This window comes from Artemia franciscana, chromosome 16, assembly GCF_032884065.1.
Source record: "Artemia franciscana chromosome 16, ASM3288406v1, whole genome shotgun sequence".
NCBI classification, from domain to species: Eukaryota; Metazoa; Arthropoda; class Branchiopoda; order Anostraca; family Artemiidae; genus Artemia; species Artemia franciscana.
In genome coordinates, this window is record NC_088878.1 from 30607857 (window position 1) to 30625192 (window position 17336).

At 35.3% G+C, this 17336-nt stretch overlaps 1 protein-coding gene across 1 annotated transcript in view; it reads left to right on the top strand.

Moving 5' to 3' along the window:
• The window catches only part of LOC136037340 (fatty-acid amide hydrolase 2-like), a 65220-nt gene extending 50621 nt beyond the window's left edge, over nucleotides 1-14599 (top strand). Inside the window, exon 5 of the mRNA XM_065720013.1 lies at nucleotides 14153-14599. Within this exon, the coding sequence (XP_065576085.1) occupies nucleotides 14153-14254 (102 nt within the window). The 3' untranslated portion in view covers nucleotides 14255-14599. The remainder of the gene's footprint in view (nucleotides 1-14152) is intronic.
• The last annotated feature ends 2737 nt before the right edge of the window (nucleotides 14600-17336 follow it).

Below are 17336 nucleotides of genomic sequence, written 5' to 3' on the forward strand. Positions count from 1 at the left end.
GAAAAAGAAGACACTAAAAGGTCTTCTTTTCCTTGTGAAACAACTTTTCCTTGTGTGTTTTCTTTTTTGACAAGACAATTTGTCGAACCAGTTAGTCATAGGGAGAGGGCTTATTTGAATGGAAGTTCCAACAAGTGTCTTTTTTAAGCAACAAAAAAGATTTTGCCATAACAAAGTGCCAGAATTTTGCGCCAGAAAAATGAATGTTTGCCCAAAGAGGTTGGATATGCCAGGGAATGCAAATTCTTAGGTAGCCAATCGATTTTTCATGGAAAATCCTAAAATGTAATCTTTTTAACCCCCCCTCCCCTACATCCTCTTTCTTGAAAGATGAGAAAAATTACCGTTTTTCTTTTATTTTCTGGCATGGATAGCAGGCTACTGTAATATCGCTTGGGGAAAATCTTTCTTGGCATTCAAACATTTGTAGGTTCTAAAATTCAGAGACAGTACAACTTTGATAAATCCAGTTGAATAGATGCCTTATTATAGCGGAAGCTTCTAGCCCCGCTAGTTGTGAGCAAACAAGTACCCTAGTTCGACCGATACCCAAAGGGATTCATAGGTAGCATGAAGTCAATATACTTTGTCAGGGTTGCCACCAGCACAAGAAAAACACTAATAAATCACAAAAACCACCAAATCACCAGTGAAGTACATATGAATAATGAAGTGAATTTAATGAAGTTGCAAACGTGTTGAAAATTTACCTATGTTCATCCAAAACCAAAGTAAGAGGGAAAAACCTGTAGGCCTACTGTATACTTCACCTTTTTGTGGTTTTTCATCAGTTTGGGACAGTCAGTACAGAGAGACTCTCAAAAACTAAATAATTTCAATTGGAGATTTTTGTCGTTAAATTTAGTATTCCCGATTTTTCCAAGGTTCTTAATAAAAATTCTTTGTCCTTTTTTCACTTAGCCAATTCTAACAACCAGATTTCATTTTCACTGTATTTGGTACTTGGCGCTAGAACCGCTCAAAGGGAGGGGAGGGCAACCGGAGCAAGACGCCATGGGTGCTGTGGCTGGGGTTGTTTTAGGGTTTAGTATTTAAGATTTGATCCTCAGTGAGCCTCTAATGCCTATAGCCTTGAAATTAGATATTAGAAACTCTAACGTATAACGACAACATAAAGAGAAAAAAGAAATCAAAAGAAATTTTGGTTGGAAAGAATGAAGAACTAATACAGAAAAAAAAATTAAATAGACTATTACTGTTACTGCTAATAACTCGTCACAACTCCAAGCTAGCCACCTCATGCTAACACTGTCACACAAGGCAGTGTCAGAACTTTTGGGTATATAGCCAATATTTGACGTAGGCGTAAAAAGAGAGATTTTCAGGCCAAATCGTTCCTAGGGTTGGTGGTGTCCGGGGAAAATTAGTTATAGCATCCCCATCCCGACTCAAATACAAGCAAAAAAAGCCGAATCAAAGTGAAAAACATGATCAAAGTGGGCAACCCCCAGTGGTGACACCCTCTACCCCTGCCACTGTACCTGGGGCAGTTTGCCCTGGCTGCCCCTCCCCTTTTAAGGGTTCTGCCACCAGGTATCAAAGACTGTGAAAATGAAATCCTGTGGTTTGAATTGGTTAAGTGAAGAAAAGACAACCAATTTTTATGAAAAACCTTGGATAAATCGGGAGTACAAATTTAAACGAAAAAAATCTCCAAGTGAAGTTATGCAGTTTTTGACAGTAGCGGGTGCCAAAATTTAAAAAAGACACGTGGATTAAAAAATAATGCGCTAAAAACAAATGACATCGAACAGCTTAAGAACGTATAGGTTTCCTTCGAAACTGTACTTGTTTTTGGGAATGAACAAATTATTAATGTATGAATATTTACGGACGAAAAGCTCAGTCAGTTTTAACTTAACCAACTAGTTCTAATTATTTGTTTTTGCACTTCAACCGGGCAACACTGACAAAAATGTGACACTGCCTTAAAAACTTCATAGTTTAAAAAATCGCTGTCTTCAGGTATTTCAAAATCAAAGAAAGAATATTATATTGTTCCAATCTCCTTCAATGAAAATACCCCGAAAAAAAAGACATTTTTCTATCAAAATGCCAATAAAAGATATTTTCAAAATCTAGAGGTCCGCTACCCTACCCCTTCTCAATTGACGTGCCAGGTAACGTCAAATCTAGACAATCTTTTGCCAGTTTCAAGACACACTAAGTCATCGATTTTGGCAGCTTGATGTTAAGTCGAGTTTAGAAAAATGTCTGAGTGTACGCTCTGTAAACAAATTGTAAAAGAGGCGGGAAACAACCCGTTCGTTTCTAGTCTAGAATAACATATCTGTACTGACTGTTTCATGCTCATGAAAAACCTGAAAAGGTGGAGGTAGAGTAGGTCTACAGATTTTCTCCCTTATCTTGGATTTGGATCAGCTTAAAAAAATATGTAAAACGTTTGCAACAAAATTTGCTTCATTATTCATATGCATTTCAGTGGCAATTTGGTGTTTGGGGGAGTTGGGGGGGGATTTCCAGTGTTTTGGTGAGTTCGGAGCTTCTGGACGTGCTAGGATGATGAAGATTGCTAGGTGTGTCAGGAACCTGCACAAATTGACTTGATAACAGTCGTTTTCCCGATTCGACCATCTGGGGGGCTAGAGCGAGAGGAAAAATTGAAAAAATGGGGTATTTTTAACTTACGAATGGGAGATCGGATCTTAATGAAATTTGATATTTAGAAGGATCCCGTGTCTCAAAGCTCTTATTTTAAATCCCGACCGTATCCAGTGATATTGGGGGAATTGGAGGGGGAAACGGGAAATCTTGTAAAACGCTTAGAGTGGAGAGATCGGGATGAAATTTGGTGGGAAGAATTAAAACAAGTTTTAGATATGTGATTAATATAACCGGACTGAATCCGCTTTCTTTGGGGGAATTGGGGGGGGGGGGGGTTAAATCGGAAAAATTAGAAAAATTGAGGTATTTTTAACTTAAGAACGGGTGACCGGATCTTAATGAAATTTGATATTTAGAAGGAACTCCTGTATCAAAGCTATTATTTTAAATCCCGACCAGATCTGAAGACATTGGGGGGAGTTGGAGGGAGAAAACTTGGAAAACTCTTAGAGTGGAGAAATCGGGATGAAATTTGGTGGGTAGAATAAGCAAATGTGGTAGATATGTGATTGACGTAACCGGACTGGGTCCGCTCTCTTTGGGGGAGTTAGGGAGGTCCAATGCTTTGGCGCGTTCGGTGCTTCTGGACGTGCTAGGACGATGAAAATCGGTAGGCATGTCAGGAACCTGCACAAATTGACTTGATAAAGTCGTTTTCCCCGATTCAACCATCTGGGGGCTGAAAGGAGAGGAAAAAGTTGAAAAAATGAAGTATTTTTAACTTACGAGTAGGTGATCGGATCTTAATGAATTTTGATTTAGAAGTTCCTCGTGTCTCAGAGCTCTTATTTTAAATCCCGACTGGCATTAAGCCTCTGATTTTCCTTTTAAATCAATATATTGATTCTTCGAATTTAGCCAGAGCTCATGCCCTATGAGCTCTTGGCTTCCCCGACCTCATCACAAGTGCCATATGAACTCTTAGCTCTTGTTTTGTAGTGGTGACAATCCTGACCACTTATACTGACTTCATTCTATCCAAGAATATCTATGGGTATCGGTGGAACTAGGGTACTTGGTTGCTCACAATTAACATAAGCTATAAGCTTCAGACATAGTATTTTCGGTAAGGCATTTGTATCTCAACAATCTATTTAAACTTGATTTATCAAAAGTTGTACTCTCTCTGAATTTCAGAATCTAAGGGAGTTTTCATGCAACTATGAATGTTTGAATGCCAAGAGAGATTTTCCCTAAGGGATCCACTTTGGAAGATGATTTGAAATCCATTTCAAAGCCAAATGTAAATGATGCATGGCTTTTTAAATTTTGTTAGGTTTGAGTGAAATGTGGCAGTTTTGAATTATTTTGAAATTTAGATAAGATTGAATATTGATATAAATTTTCGTCTTACAACTATTTGAAATGTTTATGAAATTAACATCATAATTCCTTCTTAGAATCCTTTCTTTTCATTTTTATAAATTTAAATATTCTAGAGGAAACCGTCTAATATTAGGAACACAAAGTATTTTTAAATTAATTCCTGTGTGTTGGTTTTATTATACTTTATTTGTCTTTTAATTTAATTTATTTTACTTTTAATGACAATCATTGACTTTAATAACCATTAGAAAAGTTCTGTCGTTGAAGGGACCTGTTCTTGTTTTTTTCCTTTTTTTAGCACTAAATTTACAGTCAAAATTAATTAAAAGCAGCTCGATTAAAAAAAAAAAAAATAACTCAAAATTTAGAAAACATAATTCCATTAAGAAAAAAAAACTCTTGTCTCTTCTTTCTCCACTTCTTGTTAATTTCTAAAGTAAAAATAATATTTTGGATTTTTGCTAATTCTAAAACCTAAGGATTTGAATCTTAATTATGGATTTTTAAAGTATTCAGAAGTCTATTGGAAATGTGTGATTTTGGAAGTTTTTAAGATTTGATTTTAATTTACTTTTTTTTTTCTTTATATATTGTATTTAATTTAACAAAATTCACCTTTTTACGTTGATTAAGGCTCCTGGACGGGGAGTCGAAATACTAGATTTTTGTTATTTAAAGCTTGTTGTTTTTTTTCACTGTTTTTTTTTTTTTATTTCAAATGTATATCCGTTTTTATTTTTCTCTTTTTTTTAAATTGTTTAGTTTTGTGAATGGAAAGGCAGTGAGTCTAAGAAATTATTTAAATTATTTAAAAACGAATTTAGACCCTCTGGTTTTTGTTCCCCCTGACTTAGCTAACTTACACAAACCCTGAAATGCAATCTTAAAACAAATGCCATTTATGAGGTCCCCAGTGTCGAAATTTCGTCAAAATCCTGGAGGTGGGGTGGGGGGGGGAAGTTGGGGCCAGTTTTCCCAAACCAAGTAAAAATGACAGTGACAAATGAAGAATGAAACATATACTACCATAAGGTAGATATATACTAAACAAAACTGACCTGTTTCTCTGGATGCTTGAATTATGCAGGCTCATCTTAGTTTTGACAAGATTTTTTGCAGAAACTAAATTTTAGCTGGTGGGCAAACTGAGGTCTGAAGGGGGCAGTCCCCTTGCCCCCTAGAAAATTCCGCCACTGGAGGTATCTACGTGCTGTGTTTTGATTTTTGCAACATTAACCTTAGATTTAAAATCAATAAGCTCTGAAAATGTTCATATTAATGTGGTCAAAACTAAAGGATTTCTGTGAAGTATGCATGCTAAAAACTATGCATCGTTTCAGGGCATTCAACAATTGTAAATACAGCCTTATATTTGTAATAAGTGACCTAAAACCCTTTTTAGCTAGATTTAGTGAATATCAAACACAGTTTATAAAACTTTACTACTCATCTTTTGATTTTGGCCGTCCTACCGAGTGGTTAGCGCTCCAGACTTGAAATCCTGAGGTTAGGGATTCGAGTCCTGTTGTCGCTGTTTATTTGGTTTGGAACGGGGGTCAATAGTGTAATCCTGTAAGCTCAGCCAGAGTCAACCTAGGTCTAATTGGGTGCCTGGAGAACCTTGGGAAAAACACCGGAAGCGTCGGATGATTTGCTCCCAAACACGCATTGTACTCCCGGCCGAAGGCACTGAATCAGGAGATCGGTACCTGTGTAACGCAGACCATTGGTCAGCATGCGAAAAAGATATTTTTTATTACATGACATGCCAATCATGTTTTGATTTTGGATTTCCATGTTTCAATATTCACATTGTAAATTAACATATCTAGAAATTGATGAATACAACCTGCGATGGGAATTTGTAGCCGCTGTAAATGAAAACTATAGAAATATACAAAAATTGTAAATATTTAAAAAAAGTGCAGAAAGTGTAAAAAAAAATATAAAAAGTACAAAAAGTAAGAAGTTCATGGAAAAGTACTAAACAAATATATGCTACTCTACGTGTTCATTTTGCTCCATTGAGGGTGCGATCAATATTGCGATTTGTTTAAACCTACAGTGTAAAGAGTATGCGGGGCCTAGGGGGAGGGTGTAAAAAGCCAAAATCATTAATTTATTAGAGAGTCATTCAAAAGGGAGTCATCGGGCAAGTCTTTTCCCGTCGGATACTCCTCTTCCACGCTCCAAATCTATGCAGGTAAGCATATGAACTAATGAAGTGAATGTTTTATTTCCCCTTAAAATATTTATGAATTAAGAGGGGAGCTATCAACCCCATCAGGATCCATATTGCAAACTTTGTCTAGATATACTCTTTGAAATGAAGGATGTCATGAGGAGGAATTCTACTCGATATTGACTTGAAAGAACTATCATTAATTTTTTAAATTAAGGCCTACAAATGCACTTTTTGAAGCTTTTACCCTGGTAGTCTGTTTGTAAATATACCATTTGTAGTCTATTACAGTATAAACGTCTTTACTAATCGCTTATTTTGTATGAATCGTATTTGACTTTAGGGACGAATGGGCTCCACATGGGCTCAGGGTTTCTGAAGCCAATAAATAAGTTAATGGTATTTCTCTACCAATTGGCTATCTCAGAACTGTCTGTTGGTCTTAAAACTTTCCGTTCTGCGGTATAAAATGGTTGAATTTGGCACTGCCGTTGTATGAGTTCTTTAATTACTTCAAGAAGGGCACTAAAGCTTTAAATTTATTTTTGAAAACTTACCCCCGCTGCTCTAAGATTACCATGATGATGGTATTTTTTTTTTGATCCCCCACCTGTTTCGAGAAGGCAGGAGGGCCTGACACAAGCTTAGACAGTCAAAAACTTATTTTTTGTTGTGAATTTTGTCATTCGCCTGACACTCAAGGCATGCGGTTCCCCCTAGTGAGCATTAGATGCTTGCTGCCTTACAAATTCAGGCAACTTATTGGTCAACCAATATATAATGAATTTTTGTTAGATCAACTGTCTGAGCTTGTGAATCGGGTCACTTGCCTGCCTGACATTCTAGGTATTTGGGGCCCCACTTTTAGGCTTTGGACACTTTTTTGCCTCTCATTCCAGACAAATTAATGGCCCTGCGTCTATTCAAAATTCTTGGTCAACCTGCCTGAGACTCAAGGAGGATCTGCCTTTCCAAAAGCTAACACACAAGTACTTGCAATAAGAGAGTTATACTTACTCCCGCCGTTTATCCGTGCCATTTAACCAAACACTCGGAACACTATAGGTCTCACTATGCGCCTGTGAATCCAGGGACTTGTTGGTCATGCGTCAATCCTATGACGCAGCCAAGCCTATTAGGCGTAGGACACTTGTTCGCCTGTGAGTTTAAGCAAATTTTGTCCCCCATTTACCTACAAGGCCAGTAGATATTGTCCGTCACGTGTCAACCCACAATCAATCTGATCTTTCATCACTCAGTTCTATGACTATCTCCCTTAGTTCTGCCCTAAAAATGATGTATGGACGAATGGATGATAGACATATCTATCAGCAAGCTAAATGAAATCATTTTTATGCAGTCCTAAAAAGGGCTTATGCCAGATTTGCCTTTCACTCACTCGCACTTGGCTCTGGCTTTTGGCTTTGTCTTGGCTTTTTTACAATTAAACCATGGCTTCCTTCCCGCAACTACTTGATTTTAGGTACTTGACCGTAACTACCTGATTTTAATTTGACCCCCCCCCCCCTGCCTTCTAAAGATCAGAAAATAATTTGCGCTTTACTAAAAAAAAGACTCTGGATTGTCAGTTAAATTGACATTTATGCTGATAGTTATTCCTTAAAGTTTTGATAATTTTTTATTTATGAGACTAAAAAAAGTGGCAACATTTAAAACGTGTTTTGTTTTCAGTAAAACAAAAATTATGTTCTGGTCTTGAGAAGGCATCGGGATTATCAGCCCCACTAATGTTAATTTTTGCCTGTTCTGAGTTTGACTCGGCTATTTATTGTGATTTCTGTTGGTTTTGAGTTTCATTTATTTATTGATAGTGATTTGTAGTAGTTTTACGCTTGGAAGATTATTTGACTTTATTTTCACTCATTTATGGCTTAATGAAGCTGTTTCATTTTCTTTAAAAAACTTGTTTTGTTTGAAAGGTTTTTTAAATGAATGTCTGTTCGTATTTTATTGACGTAGTCTTTTTCATGAAAAAAACATTTTATATCTTTTCAATTTTTCTATAAAAATCCATAGTTTGGGCAGCTATTTGTATGTTGGAGAAACTTTTTCAACAATGTATATTCCTCACACAAACAGTATTTTTTCTTTTAATTTTATAACTCCTGAAGTTGACCAAAAAAATAAAACAATATCATTCCAAAAAGATTCTTTATATGCTCTTTGACAACCTGGATACACTTCCACTCTTTTTATTAATTTAAATTCTTAGAGAAGATGTAATAATTAACTTAATGTTTTTAACTTAACAAAAGTTTTAACTTAATGCTCGCAGTTGTTCTCGATATATTGCTGTGGTGTTTTCTTGGCAACCATAAACACAATGCCTTTTGATTTTAGTTGAAATCAACATTTAGTTTTAAAGCATAACGGGCCAATTGCATGATTTCGGTGGGTTGGCATACCGAATATCGCTAAAGACATAGTCGCTGGACCGTTCTACTCTGCTAAACAAAATGACTATCTCAAAATTTTGACTAGATGTGCTTGGAAAATGAATGGGCTTAAGAGAAGGGCTCCTTGCCCTCCAATTTCTTTTTAGTCTTAGAAAGGGCACCTTTCTAATTCGAATTTGAATCGAATTAGCTCCTTTAACATTGTCAATGATATTTCTAGCTATTATGCAGTGGTGCTGCCTACTATGCTCTTTTGAAAACCTGTATGTATAGAGTTTTTTTGTCAAATTGAAACTCCTCCTAAACTTTCCCTAATAGTTTCACTTTAATGCTCTTAGCGTCATTAGTTACACTAACTATAGTGGTAGTAATAAAAGTATACACATAGTACCTTCTGGCTAGTTCAAAATCCCCCACAACTTACCCTTAAAGGTCTATCTTAATAATATAATTTGTTCTTCTGATGTTGATTTGTAATCTTTTTGAAGGTCTATATGTTCATAGTTTGCTTTGACTTAGTTCAACATCCGTCTAAATATTCCTTAAAAGCATCACCTTAATACCCTTAGCTTGCACACCAGCAATAGTTGTAGCAGCATTAGTGGCAGTATGTGCGTAGCACCTGTAGTAGCCTAAGCCTTAGTGGCAGCAGTAGTAACAGTAGTAGTATTATGAGTAGAAGCAGTAGTATAAGGATTAAAATATTTTTTCTTTTGGTTAGTTGAACATCCCTCACAAAAAGCCCTGTTAGTTTCAACTTCGCACCACAAATTTGTTCCTACTATATTGCTGTTACGTCCTTTTGACAATCTATATACAGACGGCGTTTTGTGATTCAGTTCATCTTCCCCCCTCAAAAAACCTTGAAAGTTTCACCTTCATACCCTTGGGCATAGTTGTAATAGTAGTCACAGTAGTAGTGTTGATATTACTGGTAATAGTATAACATAGTGCCTTTTGATCAGCAGAACGTCCTTCTCATCAATTCCTTGACGTTTCAACTTAATACAGTTGGCCGTTGTTGCCATGACATTGCTGATATACCCTTCTGATAACCTGTATGTTATCAAATTTTCGTTTCAGTGCCCTTAGTCTTACAATTTGTATAAATAAAAGTAGTAGTAGTTGTAGCAGCAGTAATAAATGCAGTAGTAACAGTAATAGTTGCAGTAGGGTGCACATATTGCCTTTTGGTGAGATGATCTTCCTCTTTAAGCATTCTCTGAAAGATCCAACTTAACAACCAAATCAATTCTTGAGATACGCTATTTTAACATTTTGCATGCACATAGTGTCTTTTGATTTAGCTTGAATTTCCTTCAATACTGTAAAATAGGGTAATCTGGAAGTAGTAATGGTGGTAGTTGTAGTAGTATTGGTAGCATGCAAATTTTGCCTTTTTGATCATATCCCTTATTTTTGATAATATCCCTTATTATTATATCCTGGATTTTCCAAATTATTATACTAAGTTATTTCTGTGTTACAACCTTTTGAAAACCTTATATACATATAGCATGTTTTGATTTAGGTCTACACTCCCCTGAACATTCTCTAAAAGGCTCAGCTGAATGCCCTTCGTCTTCTTGGAAAGTAAAGTTCAAACGTGTATACCTTTCTCAGTAACATATAGTGTGTGTCAACAATTAACGAATTGCCTAGCTTACAGCCCTTGTGCTCAGGACTGTGTGGAGGTTGACATCCCCAAAGAAATGATTAGTGGACCTTTCAACAAGGCTGAACAAAATCGATCTCTTAAAATTTCAATTCGGTATGTTTTGGGCAATGATAGGCTTGGGGGGGGGGGAGCTAAATGCACTTAATACATTTTGACTTAAAAAAGCACTAAAACTTTGGACTTCAAATTAAATGAGCTGCATCCGATCCAAAACTTAAACCAACACCCATTCCATGAAAACCCTATATGCCCCGGGGCATAACTTACAACTCTTGCCCATGGGCTCTGGGGGATTGTGTCCACCCTAAAGACATTGTTATATGATTTTCGGACTATTGGAAACAAGATGCCTGTCTCACAATTTCAATTCAATGCGTTTTTGGAAAAAAAGATTTTAGGTGGGGGGGTTAGTTGCTCTCCGTAATGCTTGACTCTTAAAAGGGAACTATAACTGTACATTAAAGTTAAATGAGGCTCTTCTAAAGTTCACACGACCACCCCTTCAATAAAAACCGTATATACCCCTGGGACATAGCTTACCACCCTTACCCCAAGACTCTGGGGGGGGGATTCTGTCCAGCCCAAAGGCCTATTATATGATCTTTGGATGATTTTTGACCCAATCGCCGTCGCAAATTTTTTATCGGATGCATTTGTGGAAAATATAATTTAGGGGAGGGCGGTTTGCTGCCCCCGACTTTAACTCCAAAAAGGAACTAGAACATCTGATTTCCAATCAAATGAACCCCTCCAGAGTTTATATGACCACCCTTTCGATAAAAACTTATATGCCCTCGGGGCGTAACTTACAACACTTGCGCTGAGGGTGGGGGGGTGTCATTCTCAAATACATGATTTTCTGACCTTTGAACTACACTTAACAAATGGCTGTGTCAAAATTTTTATTAGAAATGTTTTGGGAATTAATTGGTGTGGAAGGGGAGGGCTTGTTGCCCTCCAATCACTTTTGACTAAAAAAGGTCCTTTCAATTTCCGAACATTTTATTAAGTTTCTGCGACAAAAAATGGCCCTCTCAAAATTTCTGTCAGATGCAGTTCGGGAGAAGACGAGGGGGGGGGGGGGGGGGTTCTGCCCTCCGATCACTTGAATCTTAGAAAGGGTATTAGAAAATCTGATAACCAATCCAATGATTCCCCTCCAAAGTTTCTACGACCACCCTTTCTATAAAAACTTTAGCATAACTTACGACCCTTGCCCTGAGGTCTGTTGGGGGGTTGTCATCTTCAAAGACATAATTTCCAGACCTTTAAATACACTGAACAAAATGATTATCTCAAAATTGCGATTAGATATTTTTGGGGAAATGGTGGGCGTAATAATTGCAGGGAAAATAATTTCCCTCCAATTATTTTCGAGTATTCAAAGTGGCATTAGTCCCTTCATTTTTAATCGAATGAGCCTTTTTTGAAGTTTCTACGACAACAGAAGACCATATAAATTTTTTTATCAGATGCATCTCGGGAAAATATAAAGTGGGGGGGGGGGTATCCACCCTCCGATCACTCTGAATCTTTAAAGAGGCACTAGAACTGATGATTACTGATCCAATGAGCTTCTTTCGAAGTTTGCATGATCACCCTTTCTGTATAAACCTTATATGCCCCCAGAGCACAACTTTTAACCCTTGCCCTGATGGCTGTGGGTTGTCAACCTCAAATACATCATTCCTGGGACTTTCAACTACATTGAACAAAATAGATATCTCAAAATTTTGATTGAGTTTGCTTGGGGGAATGGTGGGCGTGGGAGAGGGGTTAGTTGCCCTCCAATTACTTTCGACTAATAAAAAGAGCCGTTTCAATTTCCAATTGAAAGTGTTTTTTTCGAAATTTTTACGACAAGTCTTTCGATACAAAGCACACTGGTCTAAGACCAAAAAAAAAAAAATGATAATAATAATACATTGTGGCCATATCCCTCTTTTTTTAGTCAGTGTTAATATAAAATGATAATAATTCCTGAGTTTTTCTCTTTCTTTCTGGTCTGTTTTCACCTGTGTCAGTTTTGAAAGACATGGACGCATATTTCATTTCTTTTGTCAATCAAATACGAAAAATAAAACGATGAAATTACTATTTCAACTTGTTATCCATAACATTTGTCAGAATCTATGGGTCAGTTGCAAAATTTCTATCAACAATTTCCAGGCTAGAAGGCAGAAATGACATAAATGGAAAAAAAGAGAATTAAATAGAGGTATAAAATAGCATTACGTAATACTATTGCCTTTTTCTCATGTCCGGAAAACTCGTAAACGAGAATAGAAAGCCAATTTTAGGATTTTAGGAAACGAGGAAAATTGGGTGTACCAAACTTAAGAGTAATTTATATGTATATATATATATATATATATATATATATATATATATATATATATATATATATATATATATATATATATATATATATATATATATATATATATATATATATATATATACATATATACATATATACATATATATATATATATATATATATATATATATATATATATATATATATATATATATATATATATATATATATATATATTTATTTATATTGTTTCAAACATAATTCTATATATTCTGTTTTATTTTTATTCTGTTTTATTTATAATAGAATTTATTACAACAATTCTATAATTGTTTACTTCATTCAGGTTTTTTGCAATGTGTTAATATTTGTGATTTGGTAAAATTTATCATATTTAGTTTACCTATTGTTGCTAAAAAGAGGGATATATTAACAGGATAAGATTATTTTGGTGTCACTTGGTTGATTCACATTTGCTGTTTTTTTTTTTTTTTTTTTTTTTTTTTTTTTTTTCATGGGCATGTATTTTGGGGGTGATACCTGACACGGGGATGCCATGGATATTCTGTGGTAGCCACAACACTTGACTGGGTAGAGAATTTAATGTGGCGAAACCCTATAGGCAAGTGTATTCTCCTGATAAGCCCTTGTGTTGGGTTGTTGCCTCTGAATTATTTATCTTTATTGTTCCTATTGTTTGGTAAATGACGACTTATGCTTATTGACGACATGACTGCCTGTCCATGGATTATTCTTTATGGTTGATTGTGTATGGCTATGCTGTTTGACCTATGTGATTGTATGGATGAGTAGGGTTAAGGCCTCATTCAAGTGCTGGTCTATATTAATCACTAATTTAGGAAAACAGTCTTCCTTTTCTCCTTCTGTCTTTTTTTTTATGTGTTTGTGCTGTTGCATTGGTGATTTCTCTTTTCATATATATATATATATATATATATATATATATATATATATATATATATATATATATATATATATATATATATATATATATATATATATTGAACTCATTTATGACCCATTTTTAAACACAATAACAAACAGAGTTTTAGATTTTAGAGAAGAAAAAGAGAAAGACGGAAAATTCATGAAACAAGCATATAAGCACAATAATTAATCAAACAATTACACAATACAAATAACAAGCTCAATAATTACAAAAAAAAAAACGTTGTGCATTTACTGTTTTGAAAGGGAACACCACGGGTGTCCAATGATTTCTTTATTGTCAGAATTATGGCATCTGGGGATGGCCGCATTAGGGTCTATAATACTGTATCTCCTATCGGCCCAAGGTGGCCAAGGTGGGAGACCGAGAAAATGTTTAGCATACCGGTAATAAATGTATATATATTAGCTAATAAGATATAACTTAATAATTTTTACTTTTTTTTACTTTTTTTAAAATGTCTTTTGTAAAAGTTTTTTTTTACTTTTTTATCTTTTAACTACATTTCATTTAAACTTTTAAAAACTTTCAAAATTCTAAAAGTTTTTTTTTCGACTTCAGAAAACTTTTTTAAGGCTTTTTAAACTCTTTTTTAATGCTACATTTTTTCCAGGTTGTTGGTGCCCTTTATATGGATCATTTAACTATTGCTGCTGCCTGTGAGTTAGAAAAATCGTTTGGAGGTTGGGTTTCTCCTTCCAAAATCAGTTGTTAACGAATCACTGTCAATATGACTAACGATACCCGTGATATCAGAAGTCCGTCTACTTAATCCCTCTTGTAGTTTGTTTATTTGATTGTGTTACACATACCAGTGATTGGAATTGTTTTTTGTTAGGTGTTTGGCTTAACTTTGTACTTGTTTTTTATTTTTGTTTTGGAGGTTGGATTTTGAAATGAAACATTCTTTCAGAAATTAAAAAAAAAAAAAAAAAACCAGTGATGTTTGGTGCGTTGTTTGGTTTTTGGCATTACTCTTCTCTTTCTTTATGTGTTTTGATTTTGTTATTTGTGTTGGAGATTAAATTTTGAAATTAAAGATTTCATTCGCAAACCAAAATTGGATCGTAGAAAACCGATGAAACCTGTTGATACAAATTGCTTGTTAACAAAACAAGCCAACAAAATCTAACAAACAAGTATTGGTCCAATACTTATACTCATACTTACTCCCGCCGTTTAACCGAGCCATTTAACGAAATACTTGAAAAACTGTAGGTTCTATGACTATCTTAACTCTATGATTATCTACCTTAGTTCTACTGCCCTAGGAACGACGCATGGACGGATAATAGATAGACATATCTATTAACAAATGAACTAATATCATTTTTATACTATCCTAATAAGGGAGTTATGCCAGATTTGCCTCTCACTCAATCGGACTATTTATCTTGGCTTTTTCTACAATTAGCCATGGCTTGACGCCCATAGCTACTTGATTTTAATTCAAGTTTGGTTTGTAAGATATTTGGAAGTTATATTTTTTTTAAAAATGTGATTTTTCATCTCTTCTAGCTCACAGGGATAGTTGGGAATCGGGATTGTTTAAAAAAAATTTCTATGAGCGAGAAAAGAAAATGTGAAACATTAAAAAAGAAAATAATAAATTTTCCAGTGTCATTCGAATCAAGCTTGAATCGGGGAAAATGTATCGAACCTATTGATAGAACTTTTTTTATTTGAGGGTGCGGGACGTGAGAAAAAATTTGTGGATCGTGAGATTTGGATCGTGAGAAAAAATCAAATATCAACATCGAAATATTTATGTTAGCGAGAAAAGAGGGCATAACACGGTTTAAAAGATTCACTTCCAAGCATGTTGGTTTGATCTGAGAAAACGACTGAATCAATCAATGGAACTTGTTTTGTTATATATTAGATTTACTAAACTTAATGAATCTTATATATTTGGAATCAGGATAATAAGCCGATTTTTTTATACATATCTTTTGATATCAAAATTCCAGTTTCTTAGAGTTTGGGTTACTATTGAGCTGGTGTCGCTCCTTACTTACAGTTCGTTACCACGAACTGTTTGAAAATGCTAAATTTCATAGTTTTGTTCAGAACAGTGACCAAAAAAATTTTCTGTTTTTTTCTGTATATCTTTTTCTGTGGGGTTTATCGCTTCTCACCAATGGTCAACAAATTTTGAGAGAGAATTCATTCAGATGGAAATTTTGGGCTATATTTCCCTGTTCAACCAACCAACAAATTACGCCAATAAAAAGCACCGAACCTGATCTTTTTATGCCACAAAACTCAAACTTTAGCCTGAACAGGGCCAAAAAACTATATAAAGAAATTTCTCTAAGTACTACAATTTAAAACTACCAAAAACCCTTTTTCAATATCCTTCCAGTCTTTTAGGATATGCAGTTTTAGGATAATGAAATTTCGTCCCTAGAATGCATTATGCAGTATATGGTATAATTTGTTGTGAAAAGTCACCGGGCATTGGCGTCATACAAAATAATGCCGAATATACATAAAAAACGTGTATTTCAACAACTTAATGATTTAACCTAAAAAGTAGCCTAAACTCCTCCAGTGTGCACTATGCATACTACAATGAATTCCCTCGGGCACCTTATTTCACCATCTTTTTCGATCCCTATTACATATAGCGGTGGCTCTGTATCATATTTTCTACCCTCCAAGACGTTGTCTCTCAAGTCCTTCAATTTTTCTCACTCACACATCAACTACTACATTTCAATTCTCACGTCCTCACATTGGGAATGAATAAGGACTTCCTGTCATTCTAACCTTCTCGGTATACTTATTTTAACAGTTTTTTAATTATAATATGCCTCGTTTAAGTTGGAGATTCGTTTGGATCTCCAGGTTTCAAAATTTAGAGATCCATTCAGTCATATTACTGTAGTTAAAATGAGGTCGTATTGCGGTGGTCATCAAACAGTTCGTGGTAACGAACTGTAGTAAGGAGCGACCCGGCTCAATAGTAACCAAAACTCTAAAAAATGGAATTTTGATACCAATAGCTACATCAAAAGAATCGTATTTTAATGCTGGTTTTAAATATATAAGTTTCATCAAGTTCAGTCTTACCCATCAAAAGTTACGAGCCTGAGAAAATTTGCGTTATTTTAGAAAATAGGGGGAAACACCCCCTAAAAGTCATAGAATCTTAACGAAAATCACACCATCAGATTCAGCGTATCAGAGAACTTTACTGTAGAAGTTTTGAGCTCCTATCTACAAAAATGTGAAATTTTGCATTTTTTGCCAGAAGGCAGATCACGGATGCGTGTTAATTTGTTTTTTTGTTCTTTTTTTGTTTTGTTTTTCCCCAGGGGTGATCGTATCGACCCAGTTGTCCTAGAATGTTGCAAGAAAGCTCATTCTAACGGAAATGAAAAGTTCTAGTGCCCTTTTTAAGTGACCAAAAAAATTGGAGGGCTCCCAGGCCCCCTCCCACGCTAATTATTTTCCCAAAGTCAACGGATCAAAATTCTGAGATAGCCATTTTATTCAGCGTAGTCGAAAAACCTTATAACTATGTCTTTGGGGATGACTTACTCCCCCACAGTCCCCGTGGGAGGGGCAACAAGTTACAAACTTTGACCTGTCCTTACATATAGTAATGGTTATTGGGAAGTATACAGGCGTTTTCAGGAGGATTTTTTTGGTTGGGGGAGGGGTTGAGAAGAGGGGGATATGCTGGGGGAACTTTCCATCGAGAATTTGTCATGGGAGAAGAAAATTTCTATGAAGGGAGAGCAGGATTTACTAGCTTTATTTAAAAAAAAAACAATTAAAAAATAAATGTG